This window comes from Bufo gargarizans, chromosome 1 (genome assembly GCF_014858855.1).
Source record: "Bufo gargarizans isolate SCDJY-AF-19 chromosome 1, ASM1485885v1, whole genome shotgun sequence".
Lineage (NCBI taxonomy): Eukaryota > Metazoa > Chordata > Amphibia > Anura > Bufonidae > Bufo > Bufo gargarizans.
The window spans coordinates 96,497,406-96,513,822 of record NC_058080.1 but is presented as its reverse complement, the minus strand read 5'-3'; the positions used below and the strand labels follow the sequence as shown (position 1 = coordinate 96,513,822).

Below are 16,417 nucleotides of genomic sequence, written 5' to 3'. Positions count from 1 at the left end.
TGTCCCTCTTCACTCCATAAATGTCCCTCTTTTTTATCTGAGATTTTCAGTATTACATTCACAATATTGATCCTAGAAAGTGTTTGTCCGATTCCTCTCTGTATATTTGAGCCCACATTTTATATTATTTCCTTATTTGATGCAGAAATCAGAATTTTAGAAATTTCTATATTCAGATAATTTTTGTGGTGCTATTTCGCAACAGAAAGTGTATAGATATGAGAGGAAAATGGATCTTTCACAAAATGAACCATAAGTGTCCCTCTTTGAATGTTCAAAAAGTTGGGAGGTATGCAAATATGATATTGAAGGTGTTGTCTTATTAAAGACAATTACTTTTAGATAGAAGCCACATGTCGGCTCTGAACCCCCGCCCCTGCAAACACTTGATTTTATTTCCGGTTAAAGGAAATCTGTTGCCCCAATTTTGAACTATTTTCTACAGCAGGGATACTCAACTGGCGGACCGGGGTTGCCAGCTGTCCGGACCCCTGCAGTGGCGCACTAAGTGGAGGGCGGTCTGCCCCTGGTGCCGGCTCTCAGGGGGTGCCAGAGCCTAGAAGCAATGAGCGGTTCCATCAATACAGATGGAAGCGCTCATTGCTGGAGCGCAGGGAGCTGGGTCCTGTCACTCACCGCTCAGCTCCCCGCACGCCTCCCCTTCTTCAGGCCGGCGGTGCACAGAATGGTGAAGCAGGAAGACTTCTCCCCGCTCCACCATTTAGCCTGAGGCTCAGATTGCGCTTCTGGTCTGTGTGGGCCAAGCCTGCAGCCTGGAAATCTGCATAAGTTCTGCCCACACAGTGCTGCAGCACGATCTGTGTCTGGAGTGGAGAGAGGACTGTGAGCTTCAGGAACGGGACAAGGTGAGTAGATACTGTATATTTTTTTTATTTTGTATTTTTTTTAACACAGAGGGGGCACAATGGGCATTTCTACTCTGGAGGGGGCACAATGGGCATTTCTACTCTGGAGGGGGCACAATGGGCATTTCTACTCTGGACGGGGCACAATGGGCATTTCTACTCTGGAGGGGGCACAATGGGCATTGCTAATGTAAAGGGGGAACAATGGGCATTTCTACTATCGAGGGAGCACAATGGACATTTCTACTCTGGAGGGGGCACAATGGGCATTTCTACTCTGGACGGGGCACAATGTGCATTTCTACTCTGGAGGGGGCACAATGGGCATTGCTAATGTAAAGGGGGAACAATGGGCATTTCTACTATGGAGGGGGCACAATGTACATTTCTACTCTGGAGTGGGCACAGTGCACAGAGAGCATTATTACTGTGAAGGGGCACAGTGGGCATTACTAGCACAGGAGGCATTACTAATATTAAGGGGGCACAATGGGCATTTCTACTACGGAGGGGACACAGAGGGCATTATTACTGTGAAGGGGGAACAATGGGCGTTACTACTATTAAGGGGCATTATTTCTGTGAAGGAGGCACAATGGGGATTATTAATATGAAGGAGGCACTATGGGGATTATTACTATGAAGGGGGCACAATGGGGATTATTATTATGAAGGGGGCACAAAGTGGGCATTACAACTGTGTAAGAGGGAACACAGATAGGGCATTACTACTGTGAGGGGGCATTTGGGGTATTCATACTCTGTGGGAAGGAACTAAATAGGCATCACAATGTGTGAGGGGCACTAAGGAGCATCATAATGTGTGGGGGCACCAAGGGATCAACCTGCTGTGAGGGTGCACTTAGGGGTATCATACTCTGTGGAGCACTAAATGGATATCATATGGTCTGAGGGGCATTAAAGGGGCATCATTATTGTTAGGGGGCACTGAAAGGACATTCTTATTGTTTGGTCAGCAGAAAGGAGATAAGTTGGGCTTGGAGGTGTGGATTATTGTAAAAAAATAATAATGCAGAGCTACACGCCCATGGTGTTGTCCCTCCTTATATATATATATATTTTTTTTTTTTTTTTGCAGCTCGGACCTTCATCCTACAGCAGACTTGGGTTTGTGGACCTTTACAAAAAGTACTTGAGTACCCCTGATCTACAGTAATATATGAGTAGCGCTGCAGATAAGGAGTCCAGATCACTACTATTTATTTCCCTACTGCCCCTGGTTCACCTGCTGTCAGCACTCAAAGCTGCACTGAAGCACACAGTCTGTAATACTACTGTAGATAATGGTCAGGGCCGGTGTAAGGATTTTTGCCAACACAAGCGAAGCTACATTTTGGCGCCCCCTTCCCCCGCCCGGACGGCCCTGGCCCCATCCATGATCACATAATTACCCCCTATTGTGTCGCATTTTACCCCCCCCCCCATGGCACATCATTCCCCCCCCCCCCCCGGCCGACCCTTCCTGGCCCCATTCCCATGTCACATACAGTGACATGCTCAGAGTACAGACATGGCCCTCCCTCCAGGCTCCATCATGTCACCGTCACACAAACTAGCGCCAGAGCAGAGGCGCTCAGGCTTAGCACGGCATCAATGATGTGTTTAAATTTTTTTATTACTAAACAACAATCATTAATATTGGGGGGGGGGGGGGGGGGGCGGTTGGGGTGTGTGACTCCCCCCCTAATATTAATGATTGTTGTTTCGTAATTAATTTTTTTAAACACGTCATTGATGCCGTGCTAAGCCTGAGCGCCTCTGCTCTGGCGCTAGTTTGTGTGTGCGCTAGCTAGCCTAACGCTTTGCGCTCATCTCATCATTTTGAATTCATTTTAAATCAAATGATCATATTATTATAAAATAACATTCAAAATTCAATTGGGACCTACCCTAACAAGTCCTGACCACGTCTCCTTCTGCTGCTGGCTGCCAGAGTGCCAGTGTGCGTCTGACTCGTCTCTGGTGATCTGATCATCTGAATGGGTCTGAACTCTGAATCATCTGATCTAATTATCTTACTGGCGCGGGCCTCTCTCCTATCATTACCTGCGGCTGCGCTACCCGCCGCCGCTCTCACACACCAGTCCAGTCACGCCCCCTGTGCAGCCAGGTGACTTGAGGCAGCTGAGCGGCGCGCTGAGCCTAATGAAGAATCTGCCTGCCCTTAGGCACAGCCGCACTGTCCGCACACGCAGGCTGGGGGCCGGGCGGGCGGGTGGTATCCAATCCAATGATCTGATGATCTGAGTGTTGCCCTGACTACGAGCGCCGCGGCCACCTGCCGGTACACGCAGGGCGGGACGGCGGGTTCAAGTAAGTGCAAAAAAAAGCCATTAATTAATTCTTCCACCCTGCGCAGGACGCGCCCTAAGTCTTATTTTAGCGCCGGCCTTGATAATGGTCCAAAATCGGGATGACATATTCCCTTCCTGAAGTTCCTTAGGCCCACTAGAGGATATAATTCTGAGGGCCTACCTTCTGTGCATATAGGGCCCTGTTTCATTAGGGGGTTTTCAGTCGTGTAATAAGGCCTAATATTGTGATCATTTAACTACGGTATATAATCATTACACATACAAAGTGTCACTTGATTCCAGCAACTGCATCTTGGTGCATTCTTTTTTTGTCAGTGTGTATATACAGTTGATATAAAAAGTCTACACACCGCTGTTAAAATGTCAGGTTTCTGTGCTGTTAAAAAATGAGACAAAGATAAATCATTTCAGAACTTTTTACACCTTTAATGTGACCTATAAACTGTACAACTCAATTGAAAAGCAAACTGAAATCTTTTAGGTGGAGGGAAGAAAAATTGAAAAAATAAAATAATATGGTTGCATAAGTGTGCACACCCTTAAACTAATACTTTGTTGAAGCACCCTTTGATTTTATTACAGCACTCAGTCTTTTTGGGTATGAGTCTATCAGCATGGCACATTTTGACTTGGCAAGATTTGCCCACTCTTCTTTGCAAAAACACTCCAAATCTGTCAGATTGCGAGGGCATCTCCTGTGCACAGCCCTCTTCAGATCACCCCACAGATTTTCAATCGGATTCAGGTCTGGGCTCTGGCTGGGCCATTCCAAAACTTTAATCTTCTTCTGGTGAAGCCATTCCTTTGTTGATTTGGATGTATGCTTTGGGTCGTTGTCATGCTGAAAGATGAAGTTCCTCTAGCAGAAGCCTGAAGGTTTTGTGCCAATATTGACTGTTATTTGGAACTGTTCATAATTCCCTCTAGCTTAACTAAGGCCCCAGTTCCAGCTGAAGAAAAACAGCCCCTTGGCATGATGCTGCCACCACCATACATCACTGTGGGTATAGTGTTCTTTTGGTGATGTGCAGTGTTGTTTTTGCACCAAACATATCTTTTGGAATTATGGCCAAAAAGTTCAACCTTGGTTTCATCAGACCATAACACCTTTTCCCACATGCTTTTGGGAGACTTCAGATGTGTTTTTGCAAAATGTAGCCTGGTGGCCACCCGACGGTTTAGGGAGGGTGGGCAGGGAGTGGTGGTCCCCCCCCCCTTTCTTATTCCCTCTTTTGTATTATCCTCCCCTGGCACCCATTTTGCTTAGGCAGTTAGGGGTTAATGTAGGGATCCGGTTAGGGGAGGAGGCGGGCGTCCAGGAGGGCATATATGCCACTGTCCTGCCTCTCCTCTCCCTCTTTGATCGGAAGCGCTTTGTCCCTCCCTCCCTTGTGAGTTGGTAGTGTGATGCCTCGTTCGAATGGTGTGTTTATACGTGGTTCAGGGGAACGGTTATATAGGCAAAGTGCCTCGTTGGAATTTCTAAAAGTCACAGCTGGCGGCAAGTTATTACATCGTAAAGGTGTTGGAGGAAAATGGGCGGATCTGCCCGCTGGGAGACCAGCGGCTGGCGGAGAGCATGGTTCAAGGTTTATGGTTTTTGCAGTTTGAATAAAGCTGTGGCCGATTACCACCCAACAAAATAAAGGGTTAAAAGTTGAACGGTGTCAGTGTCATTATTGAAGGGTTTAGATAGGGTTGGTATGCGGGGCCAGAGGAAGGGTTGGAGTTAACCCCTTCCCCATTCCTGATGGTGCCAACAGTCTGGCTTGGATGTTTTTCTTCGTAAGAAAAGGCTTTCATCTTGCCACTCTACCCCATAGCCCAGACATATGAAGAATACGGGAGATTGTTGTCACATGTACCACACAGCCAGTACTTGCCAGATTTTCCTGCAGCTCCTTTAATGTTGCTGTAGGCCTCTTGGTAGCCTCTCAGACAAGTTTTCTTCTCGTCTTTTCATCAACATTGGAGGGACGTCCAGTTCTTGGTAATGTCACTGTTGTGCCATTTTTTCTCCACTTGATGATGACTTCACTGTGTTCCATGGTATATCTAATGCCTTGGAAATTCTTTTGTACCCTTCTCCTGACTGATTCCTTTTAACAATGAGATCCCATTGATGCTTTGGAAGCTCTCTGTGGACCATGGCTTTTGCTGAACTTTATTTGGGGTTAATCAGAGTGTGATGCATTGATCTTTTGCTTCTCAGTATAATTAATAAACTGTACACAAGGCACTTAGTGCACTTTTTGATCAAAATGCATGAGCCCAATCACCACGTCACAGTGGGTCTGTACGCAGCACAAGTTTTGTGGATGTGCGATCCATGTGTTTTCTTTGGTTTAAAATATGCATTAACCCCTTAGACCACGTTCACATCACGTACAGTTTTCCCTTCTTCTGATCTGTCAGAAGAACCAAAAATGGATGCTTAAAATATAAAGGATCCTTTTTTTGGTTTTGTCAAATAATTTTTCTGTTCACCTGACAGATCAGAAGCACGGAAACGCAACGGTGATGTGAACCTAGCTTTAGGCCTCTTGCACACGACCGTATGGTTTTGCGGTCCATTTTAAACGGATCAGTTTTTCCTTTTTTTTTTTTATTTCAGTTGTGTTTCCGTTCTGTTTTGTGATCCGTTTTTTGTGGATCGCAAATGGAAATGGAAGCGTACAATAATGTTTAAACTTGAATGTAGCCTTGGAATGTGATTTGCGGGCAATAATAGGACATGTTCTATGTTTGAACGGAAATACGGAAACGGAAGACATGCGGAGAACTTATTTTTTTTTTGCGGATCCATTGAAATGAATGGTTCCGTTTACGGAATGCAAAAAACGGAACGTAAACAGTGTGTGCAAGAGTCCTAAACCTGTTGATTTTGACTTACTTGATCTGGGAGCTGCCAACAGCCCCTTAAAGGCACATATCTGGGAGACAGAAGGATTCAGTATGTTGGGATTGAACATATTCAGTCCTTTGTTCCTACATGAGATAAGTCGTGTCTAGCAGCAGCTCATTTTCCTCTCCTCCATACTTAAAGGGGTTGTCTCACTTCACCAGGTGGCATTTATCATGTAGAGAAAGTTAAAACAAGGCACTTACTAATGTATTGTGATTGTCCATATTGCCTCCTTTACTGCATTCATTCATTTTTCCATCACATTATACACTGCTTGTTTCCATTGTTACGACCACCCTGCAATCCATCAGTGGTGGTCATGCTTGCACACTACAGGAAAAAGTGCCAGCTTCTCTGGTGCCCAGGACCGTGGGATCTCGCATAGGCTGGCACTTTTTTCTATAGTGTGCAAGCACGACCACTGCTGCTGGATTGCCACCATGGTTACGAGCAGTGTATAATGTGATGGAAAAATGAATCCAGCCAGCAAAGGAGGCAATATGGGCAATCACAATACATTAGTAAGTGCCTTGTATTCACTTTGTCTACATGATAAATTCTATTTGCTGAAGTCAGACAACCCCTTTTAACTAAACATGCACCTCAGCCGAGCCAAGCATATATGTGAATGGGGAAGATGAATGTACCGCATGTGTATGACCAGTTTAGAAATACTGCATGGGTATAGGCAATTCCTCACAGACATTGAATCAGTTCTCATTTTTGAAGATTACATTTTTCAGCACAGTAATCACTCACATTTTTTCCACACAGCCCCACAGTTTTGGAGCCCCATGTTGCAGAAAATTGCTTACTAGCATTATTCCAACATGGCAGGAATTACAGCAGGATTTTAACCACATTATGAATGGAAAATGGCGCCACCTACTGGCAATAGTAAGGCATACAGTGAAAAATAAATCATAACTCAATCCTCAGATCCCAGACTCCGCGTCCTCCGATTTCTAGTTTATATTCTTATCTAATTAAGTTCAAACCCTCCTCCTCGTGCATTGGGAGGATGGAGTAAAAAAATGATAACAAAGTCTTTCAAATAACATAAATACTTTGCACCTTGCGATTATTGAGCATATTTACAGACTATCCATAAAAATGCAGACGGCACATTGTCCGCATCCATTTTTTGCGGATTCGCTAAATCAGATACGACCATGTGTACGAGGCCTTGATTTAAAAATATTTTCGGTCGTGTACATGAGGCCTAAGATCATATAATTTCGGATACCGTGGTAGGATGTACTTACATCACAGAAATGACAAGTTTGGATATATTGGAGCAATTTTTTTAATTATTGCATTTTATTCATTTTGGGCTAAAAGAGAAACCTTTTTTTAATTGGTCCTTATTAAAAATATTCAGCCACTCTATCACAAAGGGTTAAAGGGGTTGTCCAAGTTTTTTTTATCGATGACCTATCCTCAGCATAGGTCATCAATATTGGATCGGTGGGGGTCCGGCACCCCCGACGATCAGCTGGTTGAGCGCAGCCTTCTCTTCATTGTTTACCTGCTCACCGCTGCAACAGAAGCAGTGGAATTACACCTAAGCCTTCCCATTTATTTCAATGGGGTGGTTCGTTCCTATATACTTGTATAGGAACTGTACACACCTAATGTACTAACCGGGATACACCACTTTATATGTAGTGGAAGTACATCTACTACCTTGAATACCCTCCAATACAAAAATACCTCCACATGAAGTAATTGTATGGGAACTAGCAGTTACCGCTGCAATTGTGACGGCGAGCAGGTAAACAATGAAGAGAAGGCTGTGCTGCCACAGGGCGCACCTTCTCTTCAACCAGCTGATCGGCGGGGGTGACGGGTGTCGGACCTCCGCTGATTTGATATTGATAACTAGAGATGAACGAATCGAATGCTACGAAGTGGAATTTGATCCGAATTTCAGGATAAATTTTCTTGTGCTTCGTGTCAGCAAATCTATTTTACCTGAAATAGTGTAAAAAACAAAAAATATCAAACTTACCTCCTCCATTTGCTAGCGGCAGGCCGCCAGCCTCCATCTTGCTTGAAGATCTCGGCCGAAATCCAGTGCGGCGCTAGATTACATCATCACTCCGGCCGCCGTGATCACGTCATATGTCACTACGCCAGCCGGCGTGGTGGCGTAATCTTGCGCCGCACAGGATTTCGGCCGAGATCTTCAAGCAAGATGGAGGCTGGCGGCCTGCCGCGAGCAAATGGCGGTGGTAAGTTTGATTAAAAAAATTATTTTGTTAATTTTACACTCGGATGCCGCAATCATGTATGAACGTGGCATCTGAGGGGTACAATGATGGAAGCGGCGCTATCACAACTCCCTGTCATTGCACCCGCTTCGTGACAATTTTTTTTTGTGAAATTCGGCGAATCAGCCGAATCGAACCTTTAAGAAATTCGCTCATCTCTATTAATAACCTATCCCGAGGATATGTGATCATTAAAAATAACTTGGACAATCCATTTAACTGTTTGTTTGTCTAGCTGTGTGAATTGTACTTTAGCTTCGTGCCAGTCATCTAATAACCCTTATCGCTAAAATACTAAAAGGTCATAAACACTTATTTAAGCCACATTCTTATCAGTAAGATAAGAAAAAAGTGTTTAGGAGGTCAGAGATAACGAGCCGTTAGCTGAGCTGCCTGATGGGAAACAGTAAAAATACAGAGCATTTACTAGAGAATCTCAAGGCTGTACAGAGAAAAGGGCTCACCATTTTTAATGAAGACCAATTGAATAAATGAGTACAATGTAATAATACAATGTAATGTACATAGCCTTTAAATTTGCAGTAAATCAAGTGTATGGATAAGCTGTGAGATTGCATTTGACACTTTTTTGCAGGGTCATAACCTCTTTGGATTTAAACATTTTTGTGATTACAGACTAAGGCCTTATGCACAAGGCCGTGCCGTTTTTTGCGGTCCGCAAACCGCGGATCCGCAAAAAATTGAAGCCACCCATGTTGCCTTCTGCAATTTGCGGAACAGAACGGGCGCCGGCAATATAAATGCCTATTTTTGTCCGCAAAGCGCAGACAAGAATAGGACATGTTATATTTTTTTTTGCTGGCCCGCGGAACGGAGCCACGTATGCGGACAGCACAAGGAGTGCTGTCCGCATCTTTTTCGGCCCTATTGAAGTGAATGGGTCCGCATCCGAGCCGCCAAAACGGCGGCTCGGGTGTGGACCCAAACAACGATCGTGTACATAAGGCCTTACACCCACCAGTCATGTGTCTGCCCATAGACAAGGCCTTGCAATACACGAGATGCTGTTCTCTACATGTATAAATTTTCTGTGCAGCTGAATGTAAGGTATTGTGCAGCCATTTCATGCCCACACCAGCATACTACAATGGGGTCTATGTACGGGATATTCTGTTCATCTGCACCAGCGTTTTAGCCAAAAATAAAAAGAATTGTAAAATTTTAATAAGAAAGGAGCAGCAGAGTAGCAGGACCTAAACTGAAGGGGTCCTATAGGGAAAATGTGCCATTCCATACTGAAACATACTATCCTTATATATACTGTCGTTTGCATCGAGCTATGGACGTAGCTGACAGTTTATCATCCGGTTAAACAGGTCTCTTAAAGGGCACATCATCAGTCTACTGTCATGTTGTTTTTATGGATAGGGGTGTTAGTAGGAGTTGAAGAATATGGTTGTATATGGACACAGGGATGTCATTACTAATAACATGGGGGTTTAATGTAGGGGAATACAGGACAGCAGTATCTTCTTATATCTAATGATATTCTAGATTATCATATATTACTGATTTACTCTCTATTTGTCTATTTCAGATTTAGTGAAACGAATAGCACAGCAGAAGTTTGGTGAATCACGCAATGACTATCAAAAGGTAATCCATACAGTATCTCCATTTTCTATAATATTCCAATAAAGTGAACAAACTACAGGAAAAATATAGTGAATTGATTTAATTTTGAATGGTGGGCTAAAATAATAAACAATCCTTACTCAACTTAAAGGTCCCCCACCACTGCTTGTTTTTGTACTGCATTGTACTCATTGTGAACTAAAATTTTTTTTTTTCAATTGGCCTCTATTAAACTTTTGAAGCCCTTTTCTCTGTACAGGGCTGACATTCTCTAGTAGCAGGCTCTGGATTTTCACTTTGCTCTGTCGGGCATCTCAGCTGACGGACTCCTTATCTCTGATCTCTCTCTAACCATATAAACACTCAATATATCTCAGTTCTTATCTTACTGATAAGAATGTGGCTTAAATAAGTGTTTATGACCTCTTTGGTGATTTAGAGATAAGGGTTATTAGATGGCTGGCACAAAGTAAAAGTAGAATTCACACAGCTAGACAAAAAGGCTGAATATTTTTTTTTAATAAAGACCAATTGAAAAAATTATATTTAGCCCAAAATGAGTAAAATGCAATCATAAAAAAAATAGCCCAGAAGGTGTACATCGCCTTTAACCGCCTCCCAACCATGTAACGCACGGAAGCGTCCGGGAGGCGGTCGATTCATTCCTCCTAGACGCATCCGTGCGTCATCTCGCGAGAGGCGAGATTTCCTGTGAACGCGCGCACACAGGCGTGCGCGTTCACAGGAATGGAGGGTAAGCAAGTGGATCTCCAGCCTGCCAGCGGCGATCGTTCGCTGGCAGGCTGGAGATGCGATTTTTTTTTAACCCCTAACAGGTATATTAGACGCTGTTTTGATAACAACGTCTAATATACCTGCTACCTGGTCCTCTGGTGGTCCCTTTTGTTTGGATCGACCACCAGAGGACACAGGCAGCTCAGTAAAGTAGCACCAAGCACCACTACACTGCACTACACCCCCCCTGTCACTTATTAACCCCGTATGAACCCCTGATCACCCCATATAGACTCCCTGATCACCCCCCTGTCATTGATCACCCCCCTGTAAGGCTCCATTCAGACGTCCGTATGATTTTTACGGATCCACGGATACATGGATCTGCAAAACACATACGGACGTCTGAATGGAGCCTTACAGGGGGGTGATCAGTGACAGGGGGGTGATCACCCATATAGACTTCCTGATCACCCCCCTGTCATTGATCACCCCCCTGTAAGGCTCCATTCAGACGTCCGTATGATTTTTACGGATCCACGGATACATGGATCTGCAAAACACATACGGACGTCTGAATGGAGCCTTACAGGGGGGTAATCAATGACAGGGGGGTGATCAATGACAGGGGGGTGATCAGGAAGTCTATATGGGTGATCACACCCCTGTCACTGATCACCCCCCTGTAAGGCTCCATTCAGACGTCCGTATGTGTTTTGCAGATCCATGTATCCGTGGATCTGCAAAACACATACGGACGTCTGAATGGAGCCTTACAGGGGGGTGATCAGTGACAGGGGGGTGATCACCCATATAGACTTCCTGATCACCCCCCTGTCATTGATCACCCCCCTGTCATTGATTACCCCTCTGTAAGGCTCCATTCAGACGTCCGTTTGATTTTGACGGATCCACGGATACATGGATCGGATCCCCAAAACACATACGGACGTCTGAATGGAGCCTTACAGGGGGGTGATCAATGTAAGGGGGGTGATCCCCCATAGAGACTCCCTGATCACCGCCCTGTCATTGATCACCCCCCTGTAAGGCTCCATTCAGACGTCCGTATGATTTTTACGGATCCACGGATACATGGATCGGATCCGCAAAACACATACGGACGTCTGAATGGAGCCTTACAGGGGGGTGATCAATGACAAGGGGGTGATCACCCCATATAGACTCCCTGATCACCCCCCTGTCATTGATCACCCCCCTGTCATTGATCATCCCCCTGTAAGGCTCCATTCAGACGTCCGTATGATTTTTACGGATCCACGGATACATGGATTGGATCCGCAAAACACATACGGACATCTGAATGGAGCCTTACAGGGGGGTGATCAGTGACAGGGGGGTGATCACCCATATAGACTTCCTGATCACCCCCCTGTCATTGATAACCCCCCTGTCATTGATTACCCCTCTGTAAGGCTCCATTCAGACGTCCGTATGATTTTGACGGATCCACGGATACATGGATCGGATCCCCAAAACACATACGGACGTCTGAATGGAGCCTTACAGGGGGGTGATCAATTTAAGGGGGGTGATCCCCCATAGAGACTCCCTGATCACCGCCCTGTCATTGATCACCCCCCTGTAAGGCTCCATTCAGACGTCCGTATGATTTTTACGGATCCACGGATACATGGATCGGATCCGCAAAACACATACGGACGTCTGAATGGAGCCTTACAGGGGGGTGATCAATGACAAGGGGGTGATCACCCCATATAGACTCCCTGATCACCCCCCTGTCATTGATCACCCCCCTGTCATTGATCATCCCCCTGTAAGGCTCCATTCAGACGTCCGTATGATTTTTACGGATCCACGGATACATGGATTGGATCCGCAAAACACATACGGACATCTGAATGGAGCCTTACAGGGGGGTGATCAGTGACAGGGGGGTGATCACCCATATAGACTTCCTGATCACCCCCCTGTCATTGATTACCCCTCTGTAAGGCTCCATTCAGACGTCCGTATGATTTTTACGGATCCACGGATACATGGATCGGATCCCCAAAACACATACGGACGTCTGAATGGAGCCTTACAGGGGGGTGATCAATTTAAGGGGGGTGATCCCCCATAGAGACTCCCTGATCACCGCCCTGTCATTGATCACCCCCCTGTAAGGCTCCATTCAGACGTCCGTATGATTTTTACGGATCCACGGATACATGGATCGGATCCGCAAAACACATACGGACGTCTGAATGGAGCCTTACAGGGGGGTGATCAATGACAAGGGGGTGATCACCCCATATAGACTCCCTGATCACCCCCCTGTCATTGATCACCCCCCTGTCATTGATCATCCCCCTGTAAGGCTCCATTCAGACGTCCGTATGATTTTTACGGATCCACGGATACATGGATTGGATCCGCAAAACACATACGGACATCTGAATGGAGCCTTACAGGGGGGTGATTAATTTCAGGGGGGTGATCACCCATATAGACTCCCTGATCACCCCCCTGTCATTGATCACCCCCCTATAAGGCTCCATTCAGACGTCCGTATGATTTTTACGGATCCACGGATACATGGATTGGATCCGCAAAACACATACGGACGTCTAAATGGAGCCTTACAGGGGGGTGATCAATTTCAGGGGGGTGATCACCCATATAGATTCCCTGATGATCACCCCCCTGTCATTGATCACCCCCCCTCATTTTTTTGGCCCAATTTAGCGGAAATTTTTAATTTTTTTTTTCTTTCTTACAAAGTCTCATATTCCACTAACTTGTGTAAAAAAATAAAATCTCACATGAACTCACCATACCCCTCACGGAATCCAACTGCGTACATTTTTTTAGACCTTTATATTCCAGACTTCTTCACACGCTTTAGGGCCCCTAAAATGCCAGGGCAGTATAAATACCCCACATGTGACCCCATTTCGGAAAGAAGACACCCCAAGGTATTCCGTGAGGGGCATATTGAGTACATGAAAGATTGAAATTTTTGTCCAAAGTTAGCGGAAAGGGAGACTTTGTGAGAAAATACAAAAAAAATCAATTTCCGCTAACTTGTGCCGAAAAAAAATAATTTCTATGAACTCGCCATGCCCCTTATTGAATACCTTGGGGTGTCTTCTTTCCAAAATGGGGTCACTTGTGGGGTAGTTATACTGCCCTGGCAATTTAGGGGCCCTATTGTGTGCGAAGTAGTTTGAAATCAAAATCTGTAAAAAATGGTCGGTGAAATCCTAAAGGTGCTCTTAGGAATGTCGGCCCCTTTGCCCACCTAGGCTGCAAAAAAGTGTCACACATCTGGTATCGCCGTACTCAGGAGAAGTTGGGGAATGTGTTTTGGGGTGTCATTTTACATATACCCATGCTGGGTGAGAGAAATATCTTGGCAAAAGACAACTTTTCCAATTTTTTTATACAAAGTTGGCATTTGACCAAGATATTTATCTCACCCAGCATGGGTATATGTAAAATGACACCCCAAAACACATTCCCCAACTTATCCTGAGTACGGCGATACCACATGTGTGACACTTTTTTGCCGCCTAGGTGGGCAAAGGGGCCCACATTCCAAAGAGCACCTTTAGGATTTCACAGGTCATTTTTTACACATTTTGATTTCAAACTACTTACCACACATTAGGGCCCCTAGAATGCCAGGGCAGTATAACTACCCCGCAAGTGACCCCATTTTGGAAAGAAGACACCCCAAGGTATTCCGTGAGGGGCATGGCGAGTTCCTAGAATTTTTGATTTTTTAGTCACAAGTTAGCAGAAAATGATGTTTTTTTTGTTTTTGTTTTTTTTTCTTACAAAGTCTCATATTCCACTAACGTGTGACAAAAAAGTGACAAAAAAATAAATTCAAAATTCTAGGAACTCGCCATGCCCCTCACGGAATACCTTGGGGTGTCTTCTTTCCAAAATGGGGTCACTTGTGGGGTAGTTATACTGCCCTGGCAATTTAGGGGCCCTATTGTGTGCGAAGTAGTTTGAAATCAAAATCTGTAAAAAATGGTCGGTGAAATCCTAAAGGTGCTCTTAGGAATGTCGGCCCCTTTGCCCACCTAGGCTGCAAAAAAGTGTCACACATCTGGTATCGCCGTACTCAGGAGAAGTTGGGGAATGTGTTTTGGGGTGTCATTTTACATATACCCATGCTGGGTGAGATAAATATCTTGGTCAAATGCCAACTTTGTATAAAAAAATTGGAAAAGTTGTCTTTTGCCAAGATATTTCTCTCACCCAGCATGGGTATATGTAAAATGACACCCCGAAACACATTCCCCAACTTCTCCTGAGTACGGCGATACCAGATGTGTGACACTTTTTTGCAGCCTAGGTGGGCAAAGGGGCCCACATTCCAAAGAGCACCTTTCGGATTTCACCGGTCATTTTTTACAGATTTTGATTTTAAACTACTTTGCACGCATTTGGGCCCCTAAAATGCCAGGGCAGTATAACTACCCCACAAGTGACCCCATTTTGGAAAAAAAGACACCCCAAGGTATTTCGTGATGGGCATAGTGAGTTCATGGAAGTTTTTATTTTTTCTCACAAGTTAGTGGAATATGAGACTTTGTAAGAAAAAATAAAATAAAAAAATAAATCATCATTTTCCGCTAACTTGTGACAAAAAATAAAAATTTCTATGAGCTCACTATGCCCATCAGTGAATACCTTAAGGTGTCTACTTTCCGAAATGGGGTCATTTGTGGGGTGTTTGGGTTAGGGTTAGGCATTGTAGAACCTCAGGAAACATGACAGGTGCTCAGAAAGTCAGAGCTGCTTCAAAAAGTGGAAATTCACATTTTTGTACCATAGTTTGTAAACGCTATAGCTTTTACCCAAACCATTTTTTTTTACCCAAACCATTTTTTTTTAATCAAAGACCTGTAGAACAATAAATTTAGCGAAAAATGTATATATGGATGTTGTTTTTTTTTGCAAAATTTTACAACTGAAAGTGAAAAATGTCATTTTTTTGCAAAAAATCGTTAAATTTCAATTAATAACAAAAAAGTAAAAATGTCAGCAGCAATGAAATACCACCAAATGAAAGCTCTATTAGTCAGAAGAAAAGGAGGCAAAATTAATTTGGGTGGTAAGTTGCATGACCGAGCAATAAACGGTGAAAGTAGTGTAGTGCAGAAGTGTAAAAAGTGCTCTGGTCATTAAGGGTGTTTCAGCTAGCGGGGTTGAAGTGGTTAAATCTCTTGTGCTCCAATGTAGAGTCTGTAATAGGGCCCCCAACTATCACATATGGTTTATACTACCAGACTCCTCATGGGGATGCAGAGGTTGCATGGGGTGATGCATCCCTATGGTTATACCTCAGCATATGGGAACAGATAAATGTCTAAATGATGTGGTAAAAAAATGAATCCATTTTGTCCCCCCTAAATATAATGCGTTTATACCGGTCTCTGACTATGAGGCAGCCTGCTGTAGAGGGAAGCTCCTGCAGAGTGTTGTCTACATAGTGAATGGTTGGCCCCCAGCTGATCGAGAGCAGATTAGATATAGCTGGATCCTTGTTATTTCTGCCAACTTTTTGCAGGACTGCCTGTTTCAGGAGCTCGCACATTATCAAATATGTGTAAGTTTCCATTCTGTCTGATATTTATTAAAGGGAGTCTGTTCCAGAAAATTCACTGATAAACCAGGCACAGTAAGTAAGCCTTGTAGTGCTAGCTCAGCTTCAGGTAATGA

The 16,417-nt window shown here is 44.5% G+C and overlaps 1 protein-coding gene across 9 annotated transcripts in view; it reads left to right on the top strand.

Moving 5' to 3' along the window:
• The window catches only part of PROM1 (prominin 1), a 194,156-nt gene that overhangs the window by 94,167 nt on the left and 83,572 nt on the right, over nt 1-16,417 (top strand). For all 9 annotated transcript variants that reach the window (XR_006390259.1, XR_006390261.1, XR_006390262.1 and 6 more), the window contains one exon: nt 9,939-9,997. Coding sequence is in view for 4 of the 9 variants with exons in the window: in XM_044296871.1 (XP_044152806.1) it covers nt 9,939-9,997 (59 nt within the window). In the remaining 5 variants the exon portion in view is untranslated. The remainder of the gene's footprint in view (nt 1-9,938; nt 9,998-16,417) is intronic.